General features: G+C 43.1%; 1 protein-coding gene across 4 annotated transcripts in view; it reads left to right on the top strand.

Annotated features, from left to right (window-relative positions):
* The window catches only part of LOC139548544 (huntingtin-interacting protein 1-like), a 47,211-nt gene that overhangs the window by 4,002 nt on the left and 22,414 nt on the right, over positions 1-20,795 (top strand). For 3 of the 4 annotated variants that reach the window (XM_071358249.1, XM_071358250.1, XM_071358248.1), the window contains exons 2-4: positions 15,761-15,824; positions 16,341-16,483; positions 17,562-17,618. In XM_071358249.1, coding sequence (XP_071214350.1) covers positions 15,761-15,824; positions 16,341-16,483; positions 17,562-17,618 — 264 coding nt within the window. Of the gene's footprint in view, positions 1-2,022; positions 2,454-15,760; positions 15,825-16,340; positions 16,484-17,561; positions 17,619-20,795 lie in introns of those variants that run through there. The other variant, XM_071358252.1, reaches the window with a different exon arrangement.

Here is a 20,795-nt window from a genome sequence, read left to right as displayed (position 1 = left end):
ATGCTAATCTTATGTTTCTAACAGAAACAATTTCAAAACAATCTGAGATGGTGGGTGTTAAAATCCTCTGCTTTTTGAGAGTAAGAGTCATTCTGACACTTTTGGACAATGTTAACAGTTTAGTTCTTAGATCATATACCTTGGTTTGACTAAGAGAACGCCTTTGCCCCCTTTAGTGGTGCCCTGGCAGCTGTGGAATGTCCTTTGGGCACGAGCAGCACAGCAGGGTGGACTCTCTAATCTCTCTGTCTGTCACAAATACTCTTGGTCTTCCTTTTTCTCTTCCTGCCTTTGTAAGTTACACCCACCTTGTGCTTGTACCCTGTCATTATAACCAGAGAGACATACACACATGCACAGGGAGAGCGAAAGCAGCCCGGGCCCACTAAAACCACTGAAGCAGCAAAAACAGTAGGCACTGGGCTGTGGCCTCATTGCACCGGCTGTAAATTAAAAAGTCCTGGACATGAGTGGCAGGTCAGCCATTGGAACAAAGTGCTGAGATGAGATCACAATGGCATTAACTCTGGCATTTAAATTGGAGTGGATTAGATATTTTACAAGCTGAAAAAAGTTAATTGGACATTGGATGCTTAGGTTACATCATCACAAGGACCTACATTTGTATTATTGAGTTCATTATTACAATAACACTTGTGATTTTTAGATCTAATTTCTATCGGACTTGATATTATTATTGAGTAAAACCAGTATTGCTTAGTGGATACTGTTCTCACACACAGTAGCGATATGCCCTGAATCTGGCCAACTGGCTAGAAGGGCCTACTCCGCAATGAAATGCCGGCGTGACCTACCAGTAAGTTGATTTTTGGTCTGGAACTGTTTTGTCTCAGCTGTGTTCAAGGCCATAATATGAACTTTGCCCACAGAATTGAGACAGAGGGAACTTTCACCCTTGAAACTTGGTGTGTGTGTGTTCTCGGCACCACCATCACAAAGGCGGAATCAATGTATGGGGACAGAAGTTTTGTAAACAATCAATATTATACAACTGACTACAATTTAAACATGATACTCATAAAGGCCTAGAGTAGTGTATGTGAGAATTGCAGCATCTCCATAAAGCTGTGCTCGGTGGGTCCACCCACACAGTACCAGAAAGTGAAGAGACTGTGGTGAAGAGCAGGCTTTGTCTGAAGATTGACTGTTTGTGTGGAGCGGCCAGTCTGCCAGCAGGAGAATGGGTCACATATTGATTACCGCGGACTATGCTCCTCAGTTGGCCCTAGTAGTTATAATAGTAACTTTATTTGTTCATGTGCTTTTCATGCATGACGTGCAAACAATTCTGAAAAAATACTTAATGTGTTCGGTTGCTGAGGTTATTACTAAAGAATGATATGCTTGGTCTAATATTGAGTTGTTTGTGCTTTTTCTATATTTAAGGAGCCTACTCTTTGAATAGCTATCTGAAATTATCTGGGCTGTTCGATTTCTTTAGTGAAGGTTCCAGACAGTGCAATCATTTCATGATTCTGATATAAACCTGTCTCAGAGTAACCAGAGGGGGGCACTATTTACCTAAGATTACTCTGTCGGCTAAAGTTCATAGCCACATTGCCTCAGCATAGTTGAAGACTGAAAACGGCTCCTTTTTTGCAGTAGAGTCACAGCATATCTTTGATATTGACAGTGACTTACTTTAATTATGCTACTGTAGGCTACACTTTTCGTATAGCACATCATATGTCAATATGGCCCATAGACATAGGCCTACATCAGAGAGTAGTGTTATGGCCACATGTAAGCAGTCACCCAATCACTGATGATTTGTTATACTGGTGATGGAAAGTTACATTGTTTACCATCATGATTATTTGCAGTGTGTCCGAGCCGCGCAGCTCTGGTGTCTCGCCTTCTCATAAATTCTTTGATAGTTTTTTTCTTTTTTTCTTTCAGGATTGTATAATTTGTTACGTGGTGAGGAACGAGGTGGGGGTTTGTGCCATCCCCGGTCTGCACCTATTGTCTCAGTGAGGGCACGCTATTGTTTACACAAAAGCCCCGGAAGGATATTAAATACTCAATGCTTAGAAACTGTCATGTCGTTTTTAATACTGCAATCTAAAATGGTATGAAACATGCGGAAAATGCAGAGTACCGTACACGTTCCCGTGTGTAGACTGTCGTTTTCTAGACAGTTCGGTTCCGCTTCTCGACAGTCGGATGCTGTGTCTGGGAGCCCCCACTGTTAACTGAGCACGTAAGACCGGGGAGAGTAGAATGGACACGGAAGGAGAGAATTTGATACCAAATCCGGACACATGTTGAGTTAACGGGCCCACTCCACCACCCTTTCCCTCATAAGCGTTTCTAGATTTCTCCTTTCCCAGTTGTAGACTATTGTGTCGGAAGTATTGCCAGCGACCTGCTTCGTCTTTGATCTCACAGCCACCCTGCATTTTTCTGAGACTATGGATCTTAGTAAAATGGTAGGTTTCCAGATATCGATTTGTTTTTCCATTGAGCATTATTGTGTTAAAGGCGCAACAGATATGCATGTTTAGGGTGAGAGCGAACTAATTTGTTACCAGGATTGTTTCTTTATGAAATTTAAGATACTGCATATGTTCATGTTCGCTCTAAATCAGTTGCTGATCATTAAACTATATCGAGGTGATGTTTTTTAAGTTGGCCGTGTAGGACATTGTTTGTTATAGGATAGTCCAGACTCCAGTCAGATGCATGTTTTAGTGTAGGCTATAACTAGTGTACTGGGCTATAGTTTGCAAACGAATTTCCCTGGACTGATCGGACGTTTCCCCCTTTATTTTTTCACAGTAGCCCTTTCTCTATAGTCATTAGATAACGTAAGCACGCGTATGTTTTTCACGGTGACTAGAATGTCAACGAGCTATCTGACTGTAGTGTTGTTTTCTTGGACGATAGCGATGTCAGACATACATTTATGGTAGCACAGCTGCTTTGCAATGTGTGTCATGGTCAGCTACTTTCTATAAGGCTACTAGAGACAGCAGCTTATCTAGTAATAGGTTGGATTCCACAACTCATAAACATTTAAAAAAATACGAATCACCAGGGACATAAGATACAGCGTTACAAACCATACATGATTAGTTCGGACTAATAATCACTCTTATTGATACACAACCATCACATTTTTATTACAGCTTGAGTGTTATTGCAAATATTATGGGTTATAGTGATAGAGGCTATGTATGCTTTTGTGAATGACTGATCATGAATGGCCTTCAACAGCCGATGGAGAACATTGATTAGTAATTTGTGAATAGGAGAATCCCCACTTGAGAAATCCCCTCAGGGTCAGTTCAACACTGGCAGAACTTGGTGTGAGTTCCGGAGCAGGTGTATTAGCAGGGCCAAAGCACCAAAACTGCCCTTTCAGTGCCAACACAGTGTAGGCTACTCTGGCTCTGTATAGAGGAGTGGGGGAAGGGGGCCAATACGAAAGCATCTCCAGGGGCTTTGTGCTCCTCCCTGAAAGCTCATTGGCATGGAGGTAGCTGTTGAGGACACCCAAGTTTGTTTGTGACAAACACTGGTTGTGATGGGGAAAAAGCTCCTCAGTTGTTCTTGGAAGCAACACCGATTGCTCAAAGTCATGTTATATGTTATTGGAGCGATGTTCACTGCTCTGGATCAAACAGACGAAGCCTCAGGGCTGCTCTCCGAGATGAATTCCTCTCTCTCTCAGCCAGAGGAAGATACATGCCTGCCTGCCACCTGCTTGTCAGTGTCCTCTTAGCTCAGATGCCTCTGCTTTGGTCATTTATGTCATGACCTGAGAGACAACGGTATGAAAACATCAGCACTCTTGGCAGATGCAAGAATCAAAAACAGATATCAAATCGTTCTCAAAGAGGGCCCAGAGATCAGCCTTGTCGTTTACATCTTGGGTATAGGTCCTACTATTGTTAAGGTGAACTAAAACCTAGTCTTGTAAGGCTGTATTACATTTCTACAGTGTCATAGCATCTTTATCAAGGTTCATTAGTGTGAATGTGCATAGAGAAACCACAAATTAATTCAGCTGCAGATGTGCTTGCCCTTTTACAGTGTTTTTATGACGTCAGCACTTCTTCAGTAAGTTAGTTCCACTAGTTACACAAAGCAGATAGGAGGCCTTCCTCACAGGAGGTTGCAGAAAACTCTTGTCAAAGGAGGCTTGTAAACGTACCATGGGGTTTAGGTTTTATTATGCTAGCCATGGCCTTTGGACCCCAGGGTCCACACTCTCGCCAGTAATTCTCTTCAACCACCTGCTGTTCTGTCTTCCAGCCCAAGGCCCCCAGGAACAAAAGCCTGTCGGTGAAGTCATAGACTTTGACTAGCTCAATGCTGGAGGTTTTGAAGTGATAATGGAGTCTTAATAGACATGAGACAATGAGAAGTAGATGGACAATACAGTAGCATATACCTATTCAGTGGAAAAATATTTAGGCCTACCAGTTTGATTCTGGACAGCTTTATATTCACAGTATTTTGTCATACTTTGGTCATGAGTAAGGTGTTGAGTTTTTTTCTGAGCACATGACCTAACCAGGGAAAAACTCTTGACTTAAATGGGGAGGGACTACCTAAACTTGTCCAAGAAGAAGAACATTTTCTTTGTGAAACATTTTGCTATGCTAATGCTGCCCTAATGAACACAACCCTGGTCTAATCCATGTTGGCTCTCTGTTCACATAGACAGGAAGAGTGGCCATGCTGGAGGGATTGTCTTGTTTTTCCTTTCCCCACCATACCAGGCTTTTAGAGGTGTAGAGTGAATATTCCATGGGAGCGGGTATCGACGTCAGAGATGTGAGCAAATTTGTAAAACAGAGGGCCCTTTTTAGTGTGCTGACGTTTTTAAAAGGGGTGGAGTTCAAACCTGAAGAAATAGTATAACCTAAACCCACTCACTTTTACGCTCTATGGCTTTTGCAGCTTGTTGCTTTTGAGGGACATTAGTAATACAGTTGAAGTCGGAAGTTTACATACACCTTAGTCAAATACATTTAAACTCAGTTTCACAATTCCTGACATTTAATCCCAGTAAAAATTTCCTGTCTTAGGTCAGTTAGGATCACGACTTTATTTTAAGAATGTGAAATGTCAGAATAGTGTAGAGGCTTTTATTTCTTTCATCACATTCACAGTGGGTCAGAAGTTTACATTCACTCAATTAGTATTTGGTAGAATTGCCTTAAATCATTTAAACTTGGGTCAAACATTTCGGGTAGCCTTCCACAAGCTTCCCACAATAAATTGGGTGAATTTTGTCCCATTCCTCCTGACAGAGCTGGTGTAAATGAGTCGGGTTTGTAGGCCTCCTTGCTCGCACACGCTTTTTCAGTTCTGCCCACAAAATGTATATAGGATTGAGGTCAGGGCTGTGTGATGGCCACTCCAATACCTTGACTTTGTTGTCCTTAAGCCATTTTGCCACAACTTTGGAAGTATGCTTGGGGTCATTGTCCATTTGGAAGACCCATTTGCAACCAAGCTTTAACTTCCTGACTGATATCTTGATGTTGCTTCAATATATCCACATAATTTTCCTACCTCATGATGCCATCTATTTTGTGAAGTGCACCAGTCCCTCCTGCAGCAAAGCACCCCCTGGATGGTGTTCTTCGGCTTGCAAGCGTCCCCCTTTTTCCTCCAAACATAACGATGGTCATTATGGCCAAACAGTTATATATCTGTTTCATCAGACCAGAGAACATTTCTCCAAAAAGTACGATCTTTGTCCCCATGTGCAGTTGCAAGCCATAGTCTGGCTTTTTTTATGGCGGTTTTGGAGCAGTGACTTCTTCCTTGCAGAGCGGCCTTTCAGGTTATGGCGATATAGGACTCGTTTTACTGTGGATATAGATACTTTTGTACCTGTTTCCTCCAGCATCTTCACAAGGTCCTTTGCTGCTGTTCTGGGATTATTTGCACTTTTCACACCAAAGTACGTTCATCTCTAGGAGACAGAACACGTCTCTTTCCTGAGCGGTATGACTGCTGCGTGGTCCCACGGTGTTTATACTTGCGTACTATTGTTTGTACAGATGAACGTGGTACCTTCAGGCGTTTGGAAATTGCTCCCAAGGATGAACCAGACTTGTGGAGGTCTGCAATTTTTTTTCTGAGGTCTTGGCTGATTTCATTTGATTTTCCTATGATATCAAGCAAAGAGGCACTGAGTTTGAAAGTAGGCCTTGAAATACATCCACAGGTACACCTCCAATTGACTCACATTATGTCAATTAGCCTATCAGAAGCTTCTAAAGCCATGACATCATTTTCTGGAATTTTCCAAGCTGTTTAAAGGCACAGTCAACTTAGTGTATGTAAACTTATGACCCACTGGAATTGTGATACAGTGAAATAATCTGTCTGTAAACAATTGTTGGAAAAATTACTTGTCATGCACAAAGTAGATTTCCTAACCGACTTGCCAAAACTATAGTTTGTTAACAAGAAATTTGTGGAGTGGTTGAAAAACGAGTTTTAATGACTCCAACCTAAGTGTATGTAAACTTCCGACTTCAACTGTATGTAGGTTTTCACATTTGCTTCCTAAAAATGTGTGTTTTTAAAGTGCATAGTTGGATGACTGTTTTCACACAGTCTGTCTAGTATGACGTAATGTGAAGTGAGTAACTTTTCAGGAAGTGGCAAGTAGTATTTTTAGTTCAAGATAACCATCTAAAGCAATTGTTGTCAACAGGAGAGCATTATTAGTGTCAATCAGCTACAAATGTGTGTGTCTGTCTCTGTCTGTCTTTGGGTAGGGTGGCAAAATGTTAAAAGTATGTGCAATTGACCTTTTGGGGCCACTTGGAAGAGGCTGGCAAAGGAAACATTATAAGAGGGGAGCTGGAACTCTGGAGCTGTGAGGTCTGTTTGGGTTGGCACCGGGTACTAAGCCTGAGGTGGAGGAAGAGGGGAGGAGCTGGGTTCATTTTTCAGCAGAAAGGAAATGGGCAGGAAAAAGTGTGCCAAGACAGGAAGCCTGACTGAACCCCCCCCCCCCCCCCCCCCCCCGTCTACCACACCCCAGACCTACTGACCCTCTCCCCACCACAGCACCTCCGTGTACAAACAGCGATCCATGTTTCCTGTTTTCATTCTCTGCTTACCCTTTCCTCTTGAGGTGGTGGGCAAGTCTTAGCAGTACCAGCGCAGCAGCCCGCCATGCACCTCCTGTCCACGGTGACTGAATCTCCTCATACAGTGCATTCAAAAAGTATTCAGCCCCCTTCTATTTTTCCATATTTTGTTACGTTACAGCTTTATTCTGAAATTGACAGGATTGTGTCGAGGCACAAATACCAAAACATTTCTGCAGCATTGAAGGTCCCCAAGAACACAGTGGCCTCCGTCATTCTTAAATGGAAGAAGTTTGGAACCACCAATACTTTTCCTAGAGCTGGTCGCCCCCCAAACTGAGCAATCGGGGGAGAAGGGCCTTGGTGATGGAGGTGACCAAGAACATGTTGGTCACTCTGACAGAGCTCCAGAGTTCCTCTGTGGAGATGGGAAAGCCTTCCAGAAGAACAACCATCTCTGCGGCACTCCACCAATCAGGCCTTTATGGTAGAGTCGTCAGACGAAAGCCACTCCTCATTTAAAAGGCACATGACAGCCTGTTTGGAGTTTGCCAAAAGGCACCTCAAGGACTCTTAGACCATGAGAAAAAAGATTCTCTGGTCTGATGAAATCAAGATTGACGCTTGGCATTCAGGCCAAAGAGTTCAATGTGGAGGAGACCTGGCACCATTCCTACGGTGAAGCATGATGGTAGCAGCATCATGCTGCGGGGATGTTTTTCAGTTGCAGGGACTGGGAGACTAGTCAGGATCGAGTGAAAGAAGAATGGTGCAAAGTACAGAGAGATCCCTGGCGAAGGTTCACCAGGACAATGACCCAAAGCACACAACCAAGACAACACAGGAGTGGTTTTGGGCTAAGTCTCTGAATGACCTTGAGTGGCCCAGCAGGGCCCGGACAAGAACCCGATCAAACATCTCTGGAGAGACCTGAAAATAGCTGTGCGTTGATGCTCCCCATCCAACCTGACCGCGCTTGAGAGGATCTGCAGAGATGAATAGGAGAAACGCCACAAATACAGGTGTGCCAAGGTTGTAGTGTCATACCCAAGAAGACTCAAGCTTGTAATCGCTGCCAAAGGTGCTTCAACAAAGTACTGAGTAAAGGGTATGAACCTTTTTATACGTTTGCAAAAAAAATTAAACCTGTTTTTGCTTTGTCATTAGGGGGAATTGTGTGTAGATTGATGGGGAAATAAACAATTTAATCAATTTTAGAATAAGGCTGTAATATAACAATGTCGAAAAAGTCAAGGTCTGAATACTTTCCAAATGCACGGTATAAGATAACAACAACAACAACACAAACTCTCCCCTTGTTTCCCCCAACGGTCCCACCCCATAATCGGTGAGTTCATCGTACCGTTCGAGCATATGAACGTCGCAAGGTTGGCTGTGAAAAATCGGTGAGATCCTGATTTAAAAAAAAAATAAATCATGTGTTTTTACTCATTATTTTCTTCAGAAAAAGGAATGCAAGGAATCTACGAAGAGATGTGGCCAGATAAAAGCACTACTGTGGGAACCGGGAATAGTGTGTGCTGCTTGGCCCCTGCTTGTGTTTTGGTGTGGTTTCAGCACTGCGTGAACAGCAGATCATCTAAAACACCATCACGACCACCACCGGAAAATCACTTCTTCCATAGGACGGCGCACGATTGGCCCAGCGTTCACCGGATTAGGGTTTGGCCGGGGGTAGGCCGTCATTGTAATTAAGAATTTGTTCTTAACTGACTTGCCTAGTTAAATAAAAATTGTAATGTAACGATGGCAGCTCCCAAAACTCATTAGAACCCAGGCTTATTTATTTAGACTATTATTTTGATTAGACTGATTGTGTTTATTGATTGATTCAATCGATCATAATTGTTGTTGCACAGGAGTAGAGGTTGCCATCTCTAAATACAGATGTTTTTGGACCATCATGAAGTTTATTCTGCTCTTCAACAAGTTTCCTAGAGCAGTGGTAAAAAATGATGCGCTGTCGTCATAATCGTGTCGTGTCCTAGTACCGATATGTCTGCAGGAGAAATTCCCCATTATGCCATGGGATGGGCCGTTAGTCATGTTCATGTGAAGCATTCAAAGCCATTACTCAAATGTTTTCTTTGGACAAATAACTCATCAATGTGAGATCGCTGCATTATTAAATGGGCCCTGACTGGGCTGCTTTTAAGGCACCGGCTGTGTCCTGCGCAGTACTAGACAACGCAGGCTCATGCTGAATCCCAATCCACCCCTAAGGCCTGGGCACTCCTGTAGATCTCAAAGAGTCTGATAGGTTTAAGCAGTATGGTAATTCCTTCACCTTGCCTTCTGATAGGCTGGGTGGAGTTTAAACCATATTGCTCACGTCTATCCTTTAAGATCGACGAATGCGTAGGCCGCTACCGTTTGTTTCTTGACGGGGCCGCTGCCACACAGCCAGGCGAGGACTAGCATATCAATGGCGACGGGAGAGGCCTCCAGAGTTCTCTGTGCACGACGTAGGTGTGCCCAGTCCAGACTAGTCTGTCTGAGGAAAGCCTCATCCTCTGTCTAATCTCCCCCAACACACTCACCACCAGTCTGTTTCTCACTTCCTAATTTTATTTTACCTCTGTCATACTGAGATGAGTTAATAGGCCTGTCGATGCCAGCGAGCTGCTCCAACTTCCAGTCCCATTGACTTGCCAGGAGTCCTGGGCAGCTGACGCTCTCTTTCAGATGGATGACAAAGTCGCTCTATGTACTAATTGGGTCGTTCATGTGTGGGAACCGCTTGCACAAGTGCTGGGAGCCTTTCAGAAACTTTTTATTAAAAACATTTTGGGGAAAAATTGGTGTGGGATTTTGAGTGAAATGTAAGGGTAGATACGAGTGCTATTTTTACACTGAACAAAAATATAAATGCAACATGTAAAGTGTTGGTGCCCTGTTTCATGAGCTGAAAATAAAGATCCCAGAAATGTTCCATATGTACAAATTTGTTTACATCCCTGTTAGTGAGCATTTCTCCTTTGCCAAGATAATCCATCCACCTGACAGGTGTGGCATATCAAGAAGCTGATTAAACAGCATGATCATTACACAGGTGAACCTTGTGCTGGGGGACAATAAAAGGTCACTCTAAAATGTGCAGTTTTGTCACACAACACAATTGGCATGTTGACTGCAGGAATGTCCTCCAGAGTTGTTGCCAGAGAATTGAATGTTCGTTTCTTTACCATAAGCTGCCTCCAACATCGTTTTAGAGAATTTGACAGTACGTCCAACCGGCCTCTCAACCTCAGACTACGTGTATGGCGTTGTGTGGGCGAGCGGTTTGCTGATGTCAACGTTATGAACAGAGCGCCCCATGGTGGCGGTGGGATTATGGTATGGGCAGGTATAAGTTACGAACACAATTGCGTTTTATCGATGGCAATTTGAATGCACAAAGATACCGTGGCAAGATCCTGAGGTCCATTGTCGTGCCATTCATCTGCCGCCATCACCCCATGTTTCAGCAGCATAATGTACAGCCCCATTTCACAAGGATATGTACACAATTACTGGAAGATGAAAATGGCCCAGTTCTTCCATGGTCTGATGTGCTCTGGATCGACGTGTACGACAGCGTGTTCCCGCCAATATGCAGCAACTGCGCACAGCCATTGAAAACGAATGGGACAACATTCCACAGGCCACAATCAACAGCCTGATTAACTCTATGCTAAGGAGATGTCGCTCTGCATAAGGCAGATGGTGGTCACACCAGATACTGACTGCTTTTCTGATCCACGCCCATATATATATATATATATTTAAATAAATAAAAAGATATACCCGTGACCAACAGATGCATATCTGTATTCCCAGTCAGGGGAAATTCATAGATTAGGGCCCTAATTTATTTCAATTGACTGATTTCCTTATATGAACTGTAACTCAGTGAAATTGTTTAATTTTTTTGTTCAGTATAGAAGATGCTGTAGACTGTATTTGCAGTATTTATATCCAAGTGGAATCTAGATATGAGATATTGTCCTTTGTCCAGTCTCCTCCTAAGCGGTTTTCAATAAAGTATCTCATCCATCCTGCAGTGGATTCTCACAGACAAACAATGGTGACACTTGAAAAGGTCAAACATTAGCTTGCCTGTGGTCAGATCTTCAGTAAACACAGAGGAAACCACAGGAGACTTTGGTCAGATATATATGGCTCTGTGTTGACATGATGACACACACATCTCTTGGCTTGTGCTTGATTATGTAACAACAGGAGTTCTACCAGTAGCACCAGTTTCCATATCAACCCTGCATGTATGTTTTATTGATCGAAGGCATGGCTAGTAGATTTGAGCATGGTTTGTGGTTCGTCCTCTGCAGGCCTACAAGCTAAGCACAGAGACACGGCTGGAGTGGAATTTAAACCAGGGAGCAGTGTGTGTTGAGAGTTGTTGGCCAGCTCTGCATTCTTCTCTTCCTCCTCTTCAGAAGGCACAGCTGTGACTTCATGACAGTCACCCTGTGAATCGATCTTGTCAATACAAAGCCCGTCTTTGTCACCTTGAGCTGGGATATGCCATTCGTAATGAGGCTGAGAGAAAAAGACACACAGAAACGTAGTCTATTTTGTCTGCTCTCGTCATGACTGTTGCGCCCCTAGTGTGTGTGTGTAATATGTAGATTGTTTCTGTGATCTACATGTCCAACTGAACAAGGTGTCCAAAAAATCACCCAGAATAGACATTTTGGGGTTCGACTTGTGACTTGCTCATCATACGCTTCTGGTGTGTACTTTACTTCAACCAAGCATTACTGTGTAGTGTACTACACCTAGGCTATTCCTCTGAATGCCATGTTCAGCAAGTTCTTCCTTCATGTGAAACCAACACACTTCCTGCGCTCCCAGGGAAGTGGACCTGTGATGATTTATCACCCTCTGCTTCCCCTCCCAGAGAGGACTCAGGACATCTGGGGGAAGTGAGATTATTCAACCTGGCCTGTCCTTTTGTGACACTCCCCGCAACCACTCCACTTCAGACCTCCATGTCACTGTTCTTTATCAGAGAACATGCTACATGTGACACAGCTATTAATTTAAAGCAGGGATGGGCACCTGCTGGGCCGCCCATCTTTTGTAGGCCCACAGATCTATCTATCTATATTTATATAAATCACATTTTTCGGGGTCTCTACTTACTGATGAGTTAGAATAGGAGGATACACAAGCTGCAATTTTGAAATGTGGATGTGCATCAGCAGTTTCTCGTTATGTCAGTCACTCAGTTAGTCATGTCAGCTGACATTGGTAAGTTAGATTATTTTAGTCTAGCCAGCTATCTAAACTTGTAATCATGGTTGCATAATAGACCAGGTTGAGGGGGGGTAATTGATTTTGTTAGTCATTCTCACTCGGATATCATATTAACATGGCATAAGTCATGACAAAATGTGTAAAATTGCAGGAAATACACTTAAAAACTGCATACATTTCTCTCCGCCCCATGGCAAAATGTGTTGCCCATCCCTGATTTTAAAGGCTCCGAGAAGAGTTGGAGGTGCATAGGGGGGCTGCTTTTTCCACTCCGATGGAGGCCGATATCTAATAGGCCTGAAAGGGATAGGCCTATCACTAAATGGAAAAAGAATGTGGCTCTTTACACAGAAGTTAAAAGAATGTCTCCTGATTTTGAAAAATGACAACCCTGAAGTGAAATGATTATTCTTGGAAGGTATGGAAGGCTTTCTGGGAGTGTGTGTGAGCAATCAGATGTTTACCTGGCAGATGGCTGATGGGGTTGTGATGTGTGTGTGTGTGTGTTCTTTTGCATTTGCTCAGCCTTGTTTGTTTAACCCTCTCAGAACTGGAGGTAGGCCACTACCACCACATGCAACTGGACAAGTGAAGCCCACACTGGGCCAGTTTGCTGAGGATTGCTTTCTTGAATATTCAGAACAAGTAGGGTACAAGTATTCCCTTTTTTGTTACAATTGTTTTATTATATAAACTCGGCAGAAAAAGAAACGTCCTCATTGTCAACTGCGTTTATTTTCAGTAAACTTAACATGTGTAAATATTTGTATGAACATAAGATTCAACAACTGAGACAAACTGAACAAGTTTCACAGACATGTAATAATGTGTCCCTGATCAAAGGGGGGGGTGGTGGGTCAAAATCAAAAGTAACAGTCAGTATCTGGTGTGGCCACCAGCTGCATTAAGTACTGCAGTACATCTAGATTTGCCAGTTCTTGCCGTGAGATGTTACCCCACTCTTCCACCAAGGCACCTGAAGGTTCCCGGAAATTTCTGTGGGGAATGGCCCTAGCCCTCACCCTCTGATCCAACAGGTCCCAGACATGCTAAATGGGATTGAGATGCAGGCTCTTCGCTGGCCATGGCAGAACAATGACATTCCTGTCTTGCAGGAAATCACACACAGAACGAGCAGTATGGCTGGTTGCATTGTCATGCTGGAGGGTCATGTCAGGATGAGCCTGCAGGAAGGATACCACATGAGGGAGGAAGCTGTCTTCCCTGTAACGCACAGCGTTGAGATTGCCTGCAATGACAACAAGCTCAGTCTGATGATGCTGTGACACACTGCCCCAGACCATGATGAACCCTCCACCTCCAAATCGATCCCGCTCCAGAGTACAGGCCTCGGTGTGACACTCATTCCTTTGACGATAAACGCGAATCTGACCATCACCCCTGGTGAGACAAAACGGCGACTCGTCAGTGAAGAGCACTTTTTCCAGTCCTGTCTGGTCCAGCGAGGGTGGGTTTGTGCCCATAGGTGACGTTGTTGCCGGTGATGTCTGGTGAGGCTCTGCCTTACAACAGGCCTACAAGCCCTCAGTCCAGCCTCTCTCAGCCTATTGCGGACAGTCTGAGCACTGATGGAGCGTTCCTGGTATAACTTGGGCAGTTGTTGCCATCCTGTACCTGTCCCACAGGTGTGATGTTCGGATGTACCGATCCTGTGCAGGTGTTGTTACACGTGGTCTGCCACTGCGAAGACGATCAGCTGTCCGTCCTGTCTCCCTGTAGCGCTGTCTTATTCGTCTCACAGTACGGACATTGCAATTTATTGCCCTGGCCACATCTGCAGTCCTCATGCCTCCTTGCAGCATGCCAAAGGCACGTTCACACAGATGAGCAGGGATCCTGGGTATCTTTCTTTTGGTGTTTTTCAGAGTCAGTAGAAAGGCCTCTTTAGTGTCCTAAGTTTTCATAACTGTGACCTTAATTGCCTACCATCTGTAAGCTGTTACTGTCTTAACGACCGTGCCACAGGTGCATGTTCATTTAATTGTTTATGGTTCATTGAACAAGCATGGGAAACAGTGTTTAAACCTTTTACAATGAAGATCTGTGAAGTTATTTGGCTTTTTACAAATTATCTTTGAAAGACAGGGTCCTGAAAAAGGGACCTTTCTTTTTTTCTGAGTTTAGTTGCTGTCACTGTGTGTGTTCTAATGGTTCAGTTAAAGTATGGTGTTTGAAACATTAGGGTTAGGCTTTGATTGCCCTATCATAGGCCACATAGACCTGTAGCCTACTGAATGTGTTAAAACCTCTTTGGGCCAGGTGTCCTGCTAGCGTGCCACTACGACAACATCCGGTGAAATTGCAGAGCGCGAAATTCAAAATACAAAAATCATAATATTAAACATTCATGAAAATACAACTCTCAAACATCATTCTTTAGCTTAGAATCATGGTAATTGAACCGCTTTGTCCGATTTACAATAGGCTTTACGGCGAAAGCATAGCATTTGATTGTCTGAGGACAGCACCCCGCATACAAATGGTTATACACATTTTTCAAACCAGCAGAGGCATCACAAAAAATTGCGATAAAATAAATCACTTACCTTTGAAGATCTATCTCTGTTTGCAATCCCAAGGGTCCCAGCTACACATCAAATGGTAATTATGTTCGATAAAGTCCTTCTTTATATCCCAAAAAAGTCAGTTTAGTTGGGACGTTTGATTCAGTAATCCACTCGTTCAACATGCAGACAAAACAATCCCAAAAGTTACCGGTAAACTTCGTCCAAACAATGTTTCTAATCAATCCTCAGGTACTCTAATATGTAAATAAACAATAGAATTTAAGACGGAATGTAGTATGTTCAATACCGGAAATAAATAACGAAGTGCTTTCCCTCATTCACGCGCGCCACAAGACTAGAGTACTAATGAGGGGCACCTTGGAAAAACTACAACTACTTGTTCATTTTTCAAAAAACAAGCCTGAAACCTTTTATAAAGACTGTTGACATCCAGTGGAAGCCATAGGTACTGCAATATGGGTCCTTTTTATGGGTCCTTTCCGGGTGGATTTTCCTTGGGTTTTCGCCTGCCATATCAGTTCTGTTATACTCACAGGCATTATCGTAACAGTTTTAGAAACTTCAATGTGTTTTCTATCAAATACAACCAATTATATGCATATCCTAGCTTCTGGGCCTGAGTAACAGGGAGTTTTACTTTGGGCATGTCAGACTATCCAAACTTCCGAACACTGCCCCCTAGCCCGTAGAGGTTAACAGTAATTCACTTTGGCGTCTGCTAAATCATCTCAAAATAAAGAATTATGTGTGTTCTGTGTTCCTCGAGTGAGGAGTGAAAAGCATTGCCCTGATTTGGTATTTTCTGTCTCTTTCCTCTTTCCCTCCACTTCCTCCTCTGCACAGGCTGTGAGCATCAACAAGGCCATCAACACGCAGGAGGTCGCCGTCAAAGAGAAGCATGCCAGGAATATCCTCTTTGGAGTCGGGTGTGTCGCTGTGTGTGTGCAGTGTCTGGTAGCGTGTGTGTGTGTTGGATAGAATCTGTTTTCCTCTGACTAGAGAGAAAGGAGAGCTGTGTTTATGTTGATTCCCATGGGTTTGTGGAAGCTCTTGAGTGTTCCTTCAGGACTCAGGGTTATGTTTGTGGAAGCTCTTGAATGTTCCTTCATGACTCAGGGCTTTGTTTGTGCAAAACAAAAACAATATTGTAACCTGACCGTGGTTGTCGGCAGGGACCAGGCCATTCATTTAGCTGTGTGTCTGAGAAAGAGACCGAGAGACAGACTGCTCCGTACGGTCTTTCTGTGAGATATGTTCAGAGATGTGAGGTTTTCAGCCCCTCTTGAGAGAACAATGGATGTTGAATAGGCAAGCAAAACACCTCTTAACTCCCCCAGCACATTTTGTCATAGCAGCCTTCGTTAGAGTATGTGTGCTCTCTCTGCCATCTCCTGTGTGTTTCTCCTTGACTGGTTCGTCTCACCCTGTATCCTGGGGACCCACCATGAGAAGGGCGCCCACACCTTCTGGGCGGCGGTCAATCGGCTGCCGCTCTCCAGCAATGCGGTGCTCTGCTGGAAGTTTTGCCACGTTTTCCACAAGCTGCTGCGAGACGGCCATCCCAACGTAAGTCTGAACCCACCAACACAGCCCTGATGGGGCACACACCTGGGTCTCGATCTTTAAGGCGTGCAATAGAAAACATTTTGCAACGGAAATGAGCATTTGTTATTGGACAAGACTCTGTAGTCCCTCCCAGTTTCACTCCGTTTGGTGACTAATGAACAGGATCCTGAACATGCTGCATGCCAGGGACATGCCCATCTCTCCGTAGACTTGTGCTCAAGAGGTCTCAAATGATACAATATTCCCTGTTTATTACTCGGCTGGCTTTGGTTTGAAGCTAAGCAGGATAGGGCTAGGGTTGGGCTTGAATGGGAGACTGACATTCTGACGCTCTGTGATCCCTAAGATCCCACAACACTTATCCCACGACTAGGGGTGTTAACCCTGGTTGCCCTGTCTTAATTCCTAATCCGGCACTCCTCATCCCCAGCTTCCAATTGGCTAATTTCAACCCCTCTCTTGTCCTCTCCCCTGCAACTCTTCTCCAGGTCATTACTGTAAATGAGTGAGTGTTTTCTATTAACTTACCTGGTAAAATAAGGTTTAATTCAACTAAATATAGGGGCGGTTTCCCGGAAACAGATCAAGCTTAGTTCTGGACAAAAAATATATTTAAATGGAGATTCTCTGTTGACCATGCTTTTAGTCCAGGACTAGACTTAGTCTGTGTCCAAGAAACCGGCCCATAGGGAATATCATTTGAGATTTGCACTTAATTCAGAATAGCCGTTAGTCTGGTCCAAGATTTGTATGTGCTGCCGTGCCAAGTCATATTGCATTGTCATGCCAAACGCAAACAGATCTGGGGCCAGGCTACATGGCCTCTACTTCTATGAATATATCCTACGGTACAGTGAGATGACAACCATCAGTTTAGCCAAATTAGCTACAACCTCCAAGGACTAGCATCACGCCCCATGCAAATGATCAGCATAGTGCCCAACACACTGGCCTTGAACACACACACACAATGCATACAGTACAACTTCAAATGTAGTGCTCTCTGTTGAATCAGCAACATTCTGAATGTTTGGCTTGTGGCTTCAGCCTTGTCTAAATGATCTTTCTGTGTGTTCAGGTGATAAAGGACTCGATGAGGAACAAGGCGGACCTCAGTGACATGAGCAGAATGTGGGTAAGGACCAGAACACAGCACCGACGGTTGCCATTAGGGCCCTAAGGCCAGGAAAAACTCTCAGCCCCAGTGATCATGTCTACCACTCTTAACCGGCAGGCTGGCATGGACACATTGGCAGCGTTAGTAATGGCACCCTATTCCCTATATAGTGCACTAAGTTTTGACAAGAGCCCTCTGCAGTACTGTTCAGTACTGTTCAGAAGTACTGCACTATATAGGGTAGGGCTGACTGCAATTAGTCGTTTGGTAGATATGTTGGTCAAATGCAATTTTTGGGGGGTCGAGCAGTAGCATATATATATTTTTTTTATGGCACATGAGACGCATGTCTTATTCGCACCCATCTCGGTGAACTAATCCATTGCGGAGGCCGGGGGATGGCACAGTCCAAGAAGAAGGGAAGTATGGCTAAGATACACAATACACGTCTCTCTCTAGAATGCACGCTCTCCTGCCAATTTGTGCACATTCATTGTTGTGTGAATTGTTTGCATTTGATTGTTAGTGTATATCAATTCCTCATTACACACTGTATATCACCAGTAGTACATTTACTGTTAATTCCTAGAATTTCGAATCTACAATGTTTGTTTGGTTACGGTAATTTCTGTTAATGCATTCAATATATTATTCCAGTCTTTTACCGTTGTCATTGTCGGAGTGGACACGTTGTTTGCAGAGCGAACAACCTATGCTACACTTGTGAGAAAGTAGTTTTTGTTTATTTAATTCCATTTACGAGTTTTGTTAATTTAGTCATTGTCTTTTGTTTGGAGTGCTCCTGTCAATGTTGAGTAAGGACGCGGACCTGATTACCCGTAGAAGTAGACCTATAGGCTACCTGGCCTGCATGCAAATGTAGGCATATAAATGTGCCCATTTGGGGATCTGATGGTATTTCTGATTGGCTTAACGCACCACTAATGACCTGTGGATCTTCTCAAAGTAGTCTTTTCTTCAACTCAAACAACAAGCAAACAAAGTTTGTTTCTACATTCATTGAGAATGACAATAGTTCCTCAATGTATTAAACAAATCTTTCCAGCTCTCCTTTTCTCTCCCAGTGTGAAAGGGGATAATGGCATGCTCTGATTCAGTGGAAAATAGTCCTACTACTAGTCCTACTGCTTGTCCCCTGTGTAAATAGCCTACAGCTGTGTCTGTCCTGAGCTCATTGGTTCAGGAAACTTTGAGGGCCCAGAATATTTTATAGAATGTTGCAAGTTTTCTAGCATGAACTTCAGGCCTGACCAAGTTAATAGTTGATACAATTTTTCTAGTGCGTTGCAGACAGGCCATATGTTGCCAATGTGATTTATAGTCTTATTTTTCTCTGGATATTTTCTACCTGCAGGTTGCAGTGTTATTTGTTGGCTTTATATGTACGCTATTTTTATGTAGTTGACATACTTTTTAGGATTGTATCATTTTCATGTAAATTTTTATAGAATTTTGATTAGCCGTTTTGAGATATGAAGACATTATAATAAATGAAATGAAACTGTTAGACAAAAATGTGCATATGAAAACCAGAACTGGCACTCAGATAAATTGGGATTCCATAGGGAATATGATGTGATTTAGAACACACATGTCATGTACAGTGACTGAGGGAGTAAAATCATCACCACCATGTCATCATTATTATCAGTGTGGTGTGTCCATGCCGGTCTGCTGTCAGTGTTGCCATCGGAGAGACCGACATTATAATAGGTGACAGTCACACAGCAATGTGGTTCTGCTAAACCGGAGTCAGACTAAATAATACACACGCTGCTGTTATGGTATCCTAATGGTGCTACTGTGTATAAACTATTGCTTTTTTTTTGGGGGGGGGGCTGTTTCCATCCAGGTGAATGATTGATTCAGGACTGTTGACTGTTATTTTTACATGAAATAACCCTGTTTCAACAAAAGAGTTGCCTCTGGGTTGCAGCAGTAAAGTAGAAAAATGATTACTGCTCAGGTATTCAGTGAGTAGGTGGGTAGTAGGGACTAGTCACCTTTTCCTGGAAGTACACTTAGTTGGGTCTCTCTTGGTATTTGCTAATGGTACAAAATATACTAGGACTCTGGGAGAGTGACATTGATGACCAGTACTGCTTCATTCCTGTTGTGACATCACACTGAGGGCCCAATGAAAGGGAAGTGAGAAGAAGCAATTGACTTCATAGCTGGCTATTCAGTTTTTGACACACACACACACACACACACACTACATGATGCATGGGTTGACTCATAACCCACAGTCCTTGTGGTTATATCTATGGGCGGGCAGGTTTAAGGTCATTTAAAAATGGTGTGAATGAAGGGTTGGTGGTTGGGGGTCAGGTTGAATAAAGAGAAAATAATACCTATAGATATAAATTGCACAAGAATTATACATAAACTTAAATTGCACAACAATTATACATTTTTCTTTCATTATTTTAGGCTATCTGGCATTCGTGCGTAAGCAAGCCTAAGCTTTAGGGCCTAACTGTACGCGCGCCTTAGGCCTTCAAATAGGCCTCTGGCACGTCAAGGGAACTGTAGCCTGCTGTTCAGATGGGTTCAATAGAAACTGAAATCTGGACACTGACTGGAGGTAAATAACATCTAACAGCCTTAATATTAACTCCTGCAGAATTAAGCATTACTTACAGTGAAATTATACACCAAATGTTGGCAACAATATTTTATTTATCCGGAACAATATTTTATTTCAGTATCTTGAAAGAATGCAAATGTTCAGTCAGCACCTCTACAGATATAAATACCAGTCAAAAGTTTGGACACTCATTCCAGGGTTTTTCTTTATTTTTTACTATTTTATACATTTTAGAATAATAGTGAAGAATTAAACTATGAAAACACATATGGAATCATGTAGTTAGCAAAAAAAGTGTTAAACAAATCGAAATATTTTAGATTCTTCAAAGTAGCTGACCTTTGCCTTGATGACAGCTTAGCACACTCTTGGCATTCTCTCAACCAGCTGTCTGACTCTTAATGTTGTCTTTCAATAGCAGCACCATATCGCCAAGTAAAATTCTGAGTGTGTAAATATACTTGGCAAATAAAGGCGATTCTGATCAGCATCATAAAAGCTGATAAGTATTTCAACCACATAAAATATGCATCTGAGCCGAACTCAGATCTTATCAGAAACATGTTGGGTTGTTTTCACAGCTT

This window comes from Salvelinus alpinus, chromosome 21, assembly GCF_045679555.1.
Source record: "Salvelinus alpinus chromosome 21, SLU_Salpinus.1, whole genome shotgun sequence".
In the NCBI taxonomy this organism is placed as follows: Eukaryota; Metazoa; Chordata; class Actinopteri; order Salmoniformes; family Salmonidae; genus Salvelinus; species Salvelinus alpinus.
Note: the sequence above shows the minus strand (reverse complement) of the source record. Positions and strands in the feature narration are given on the sequence as shown.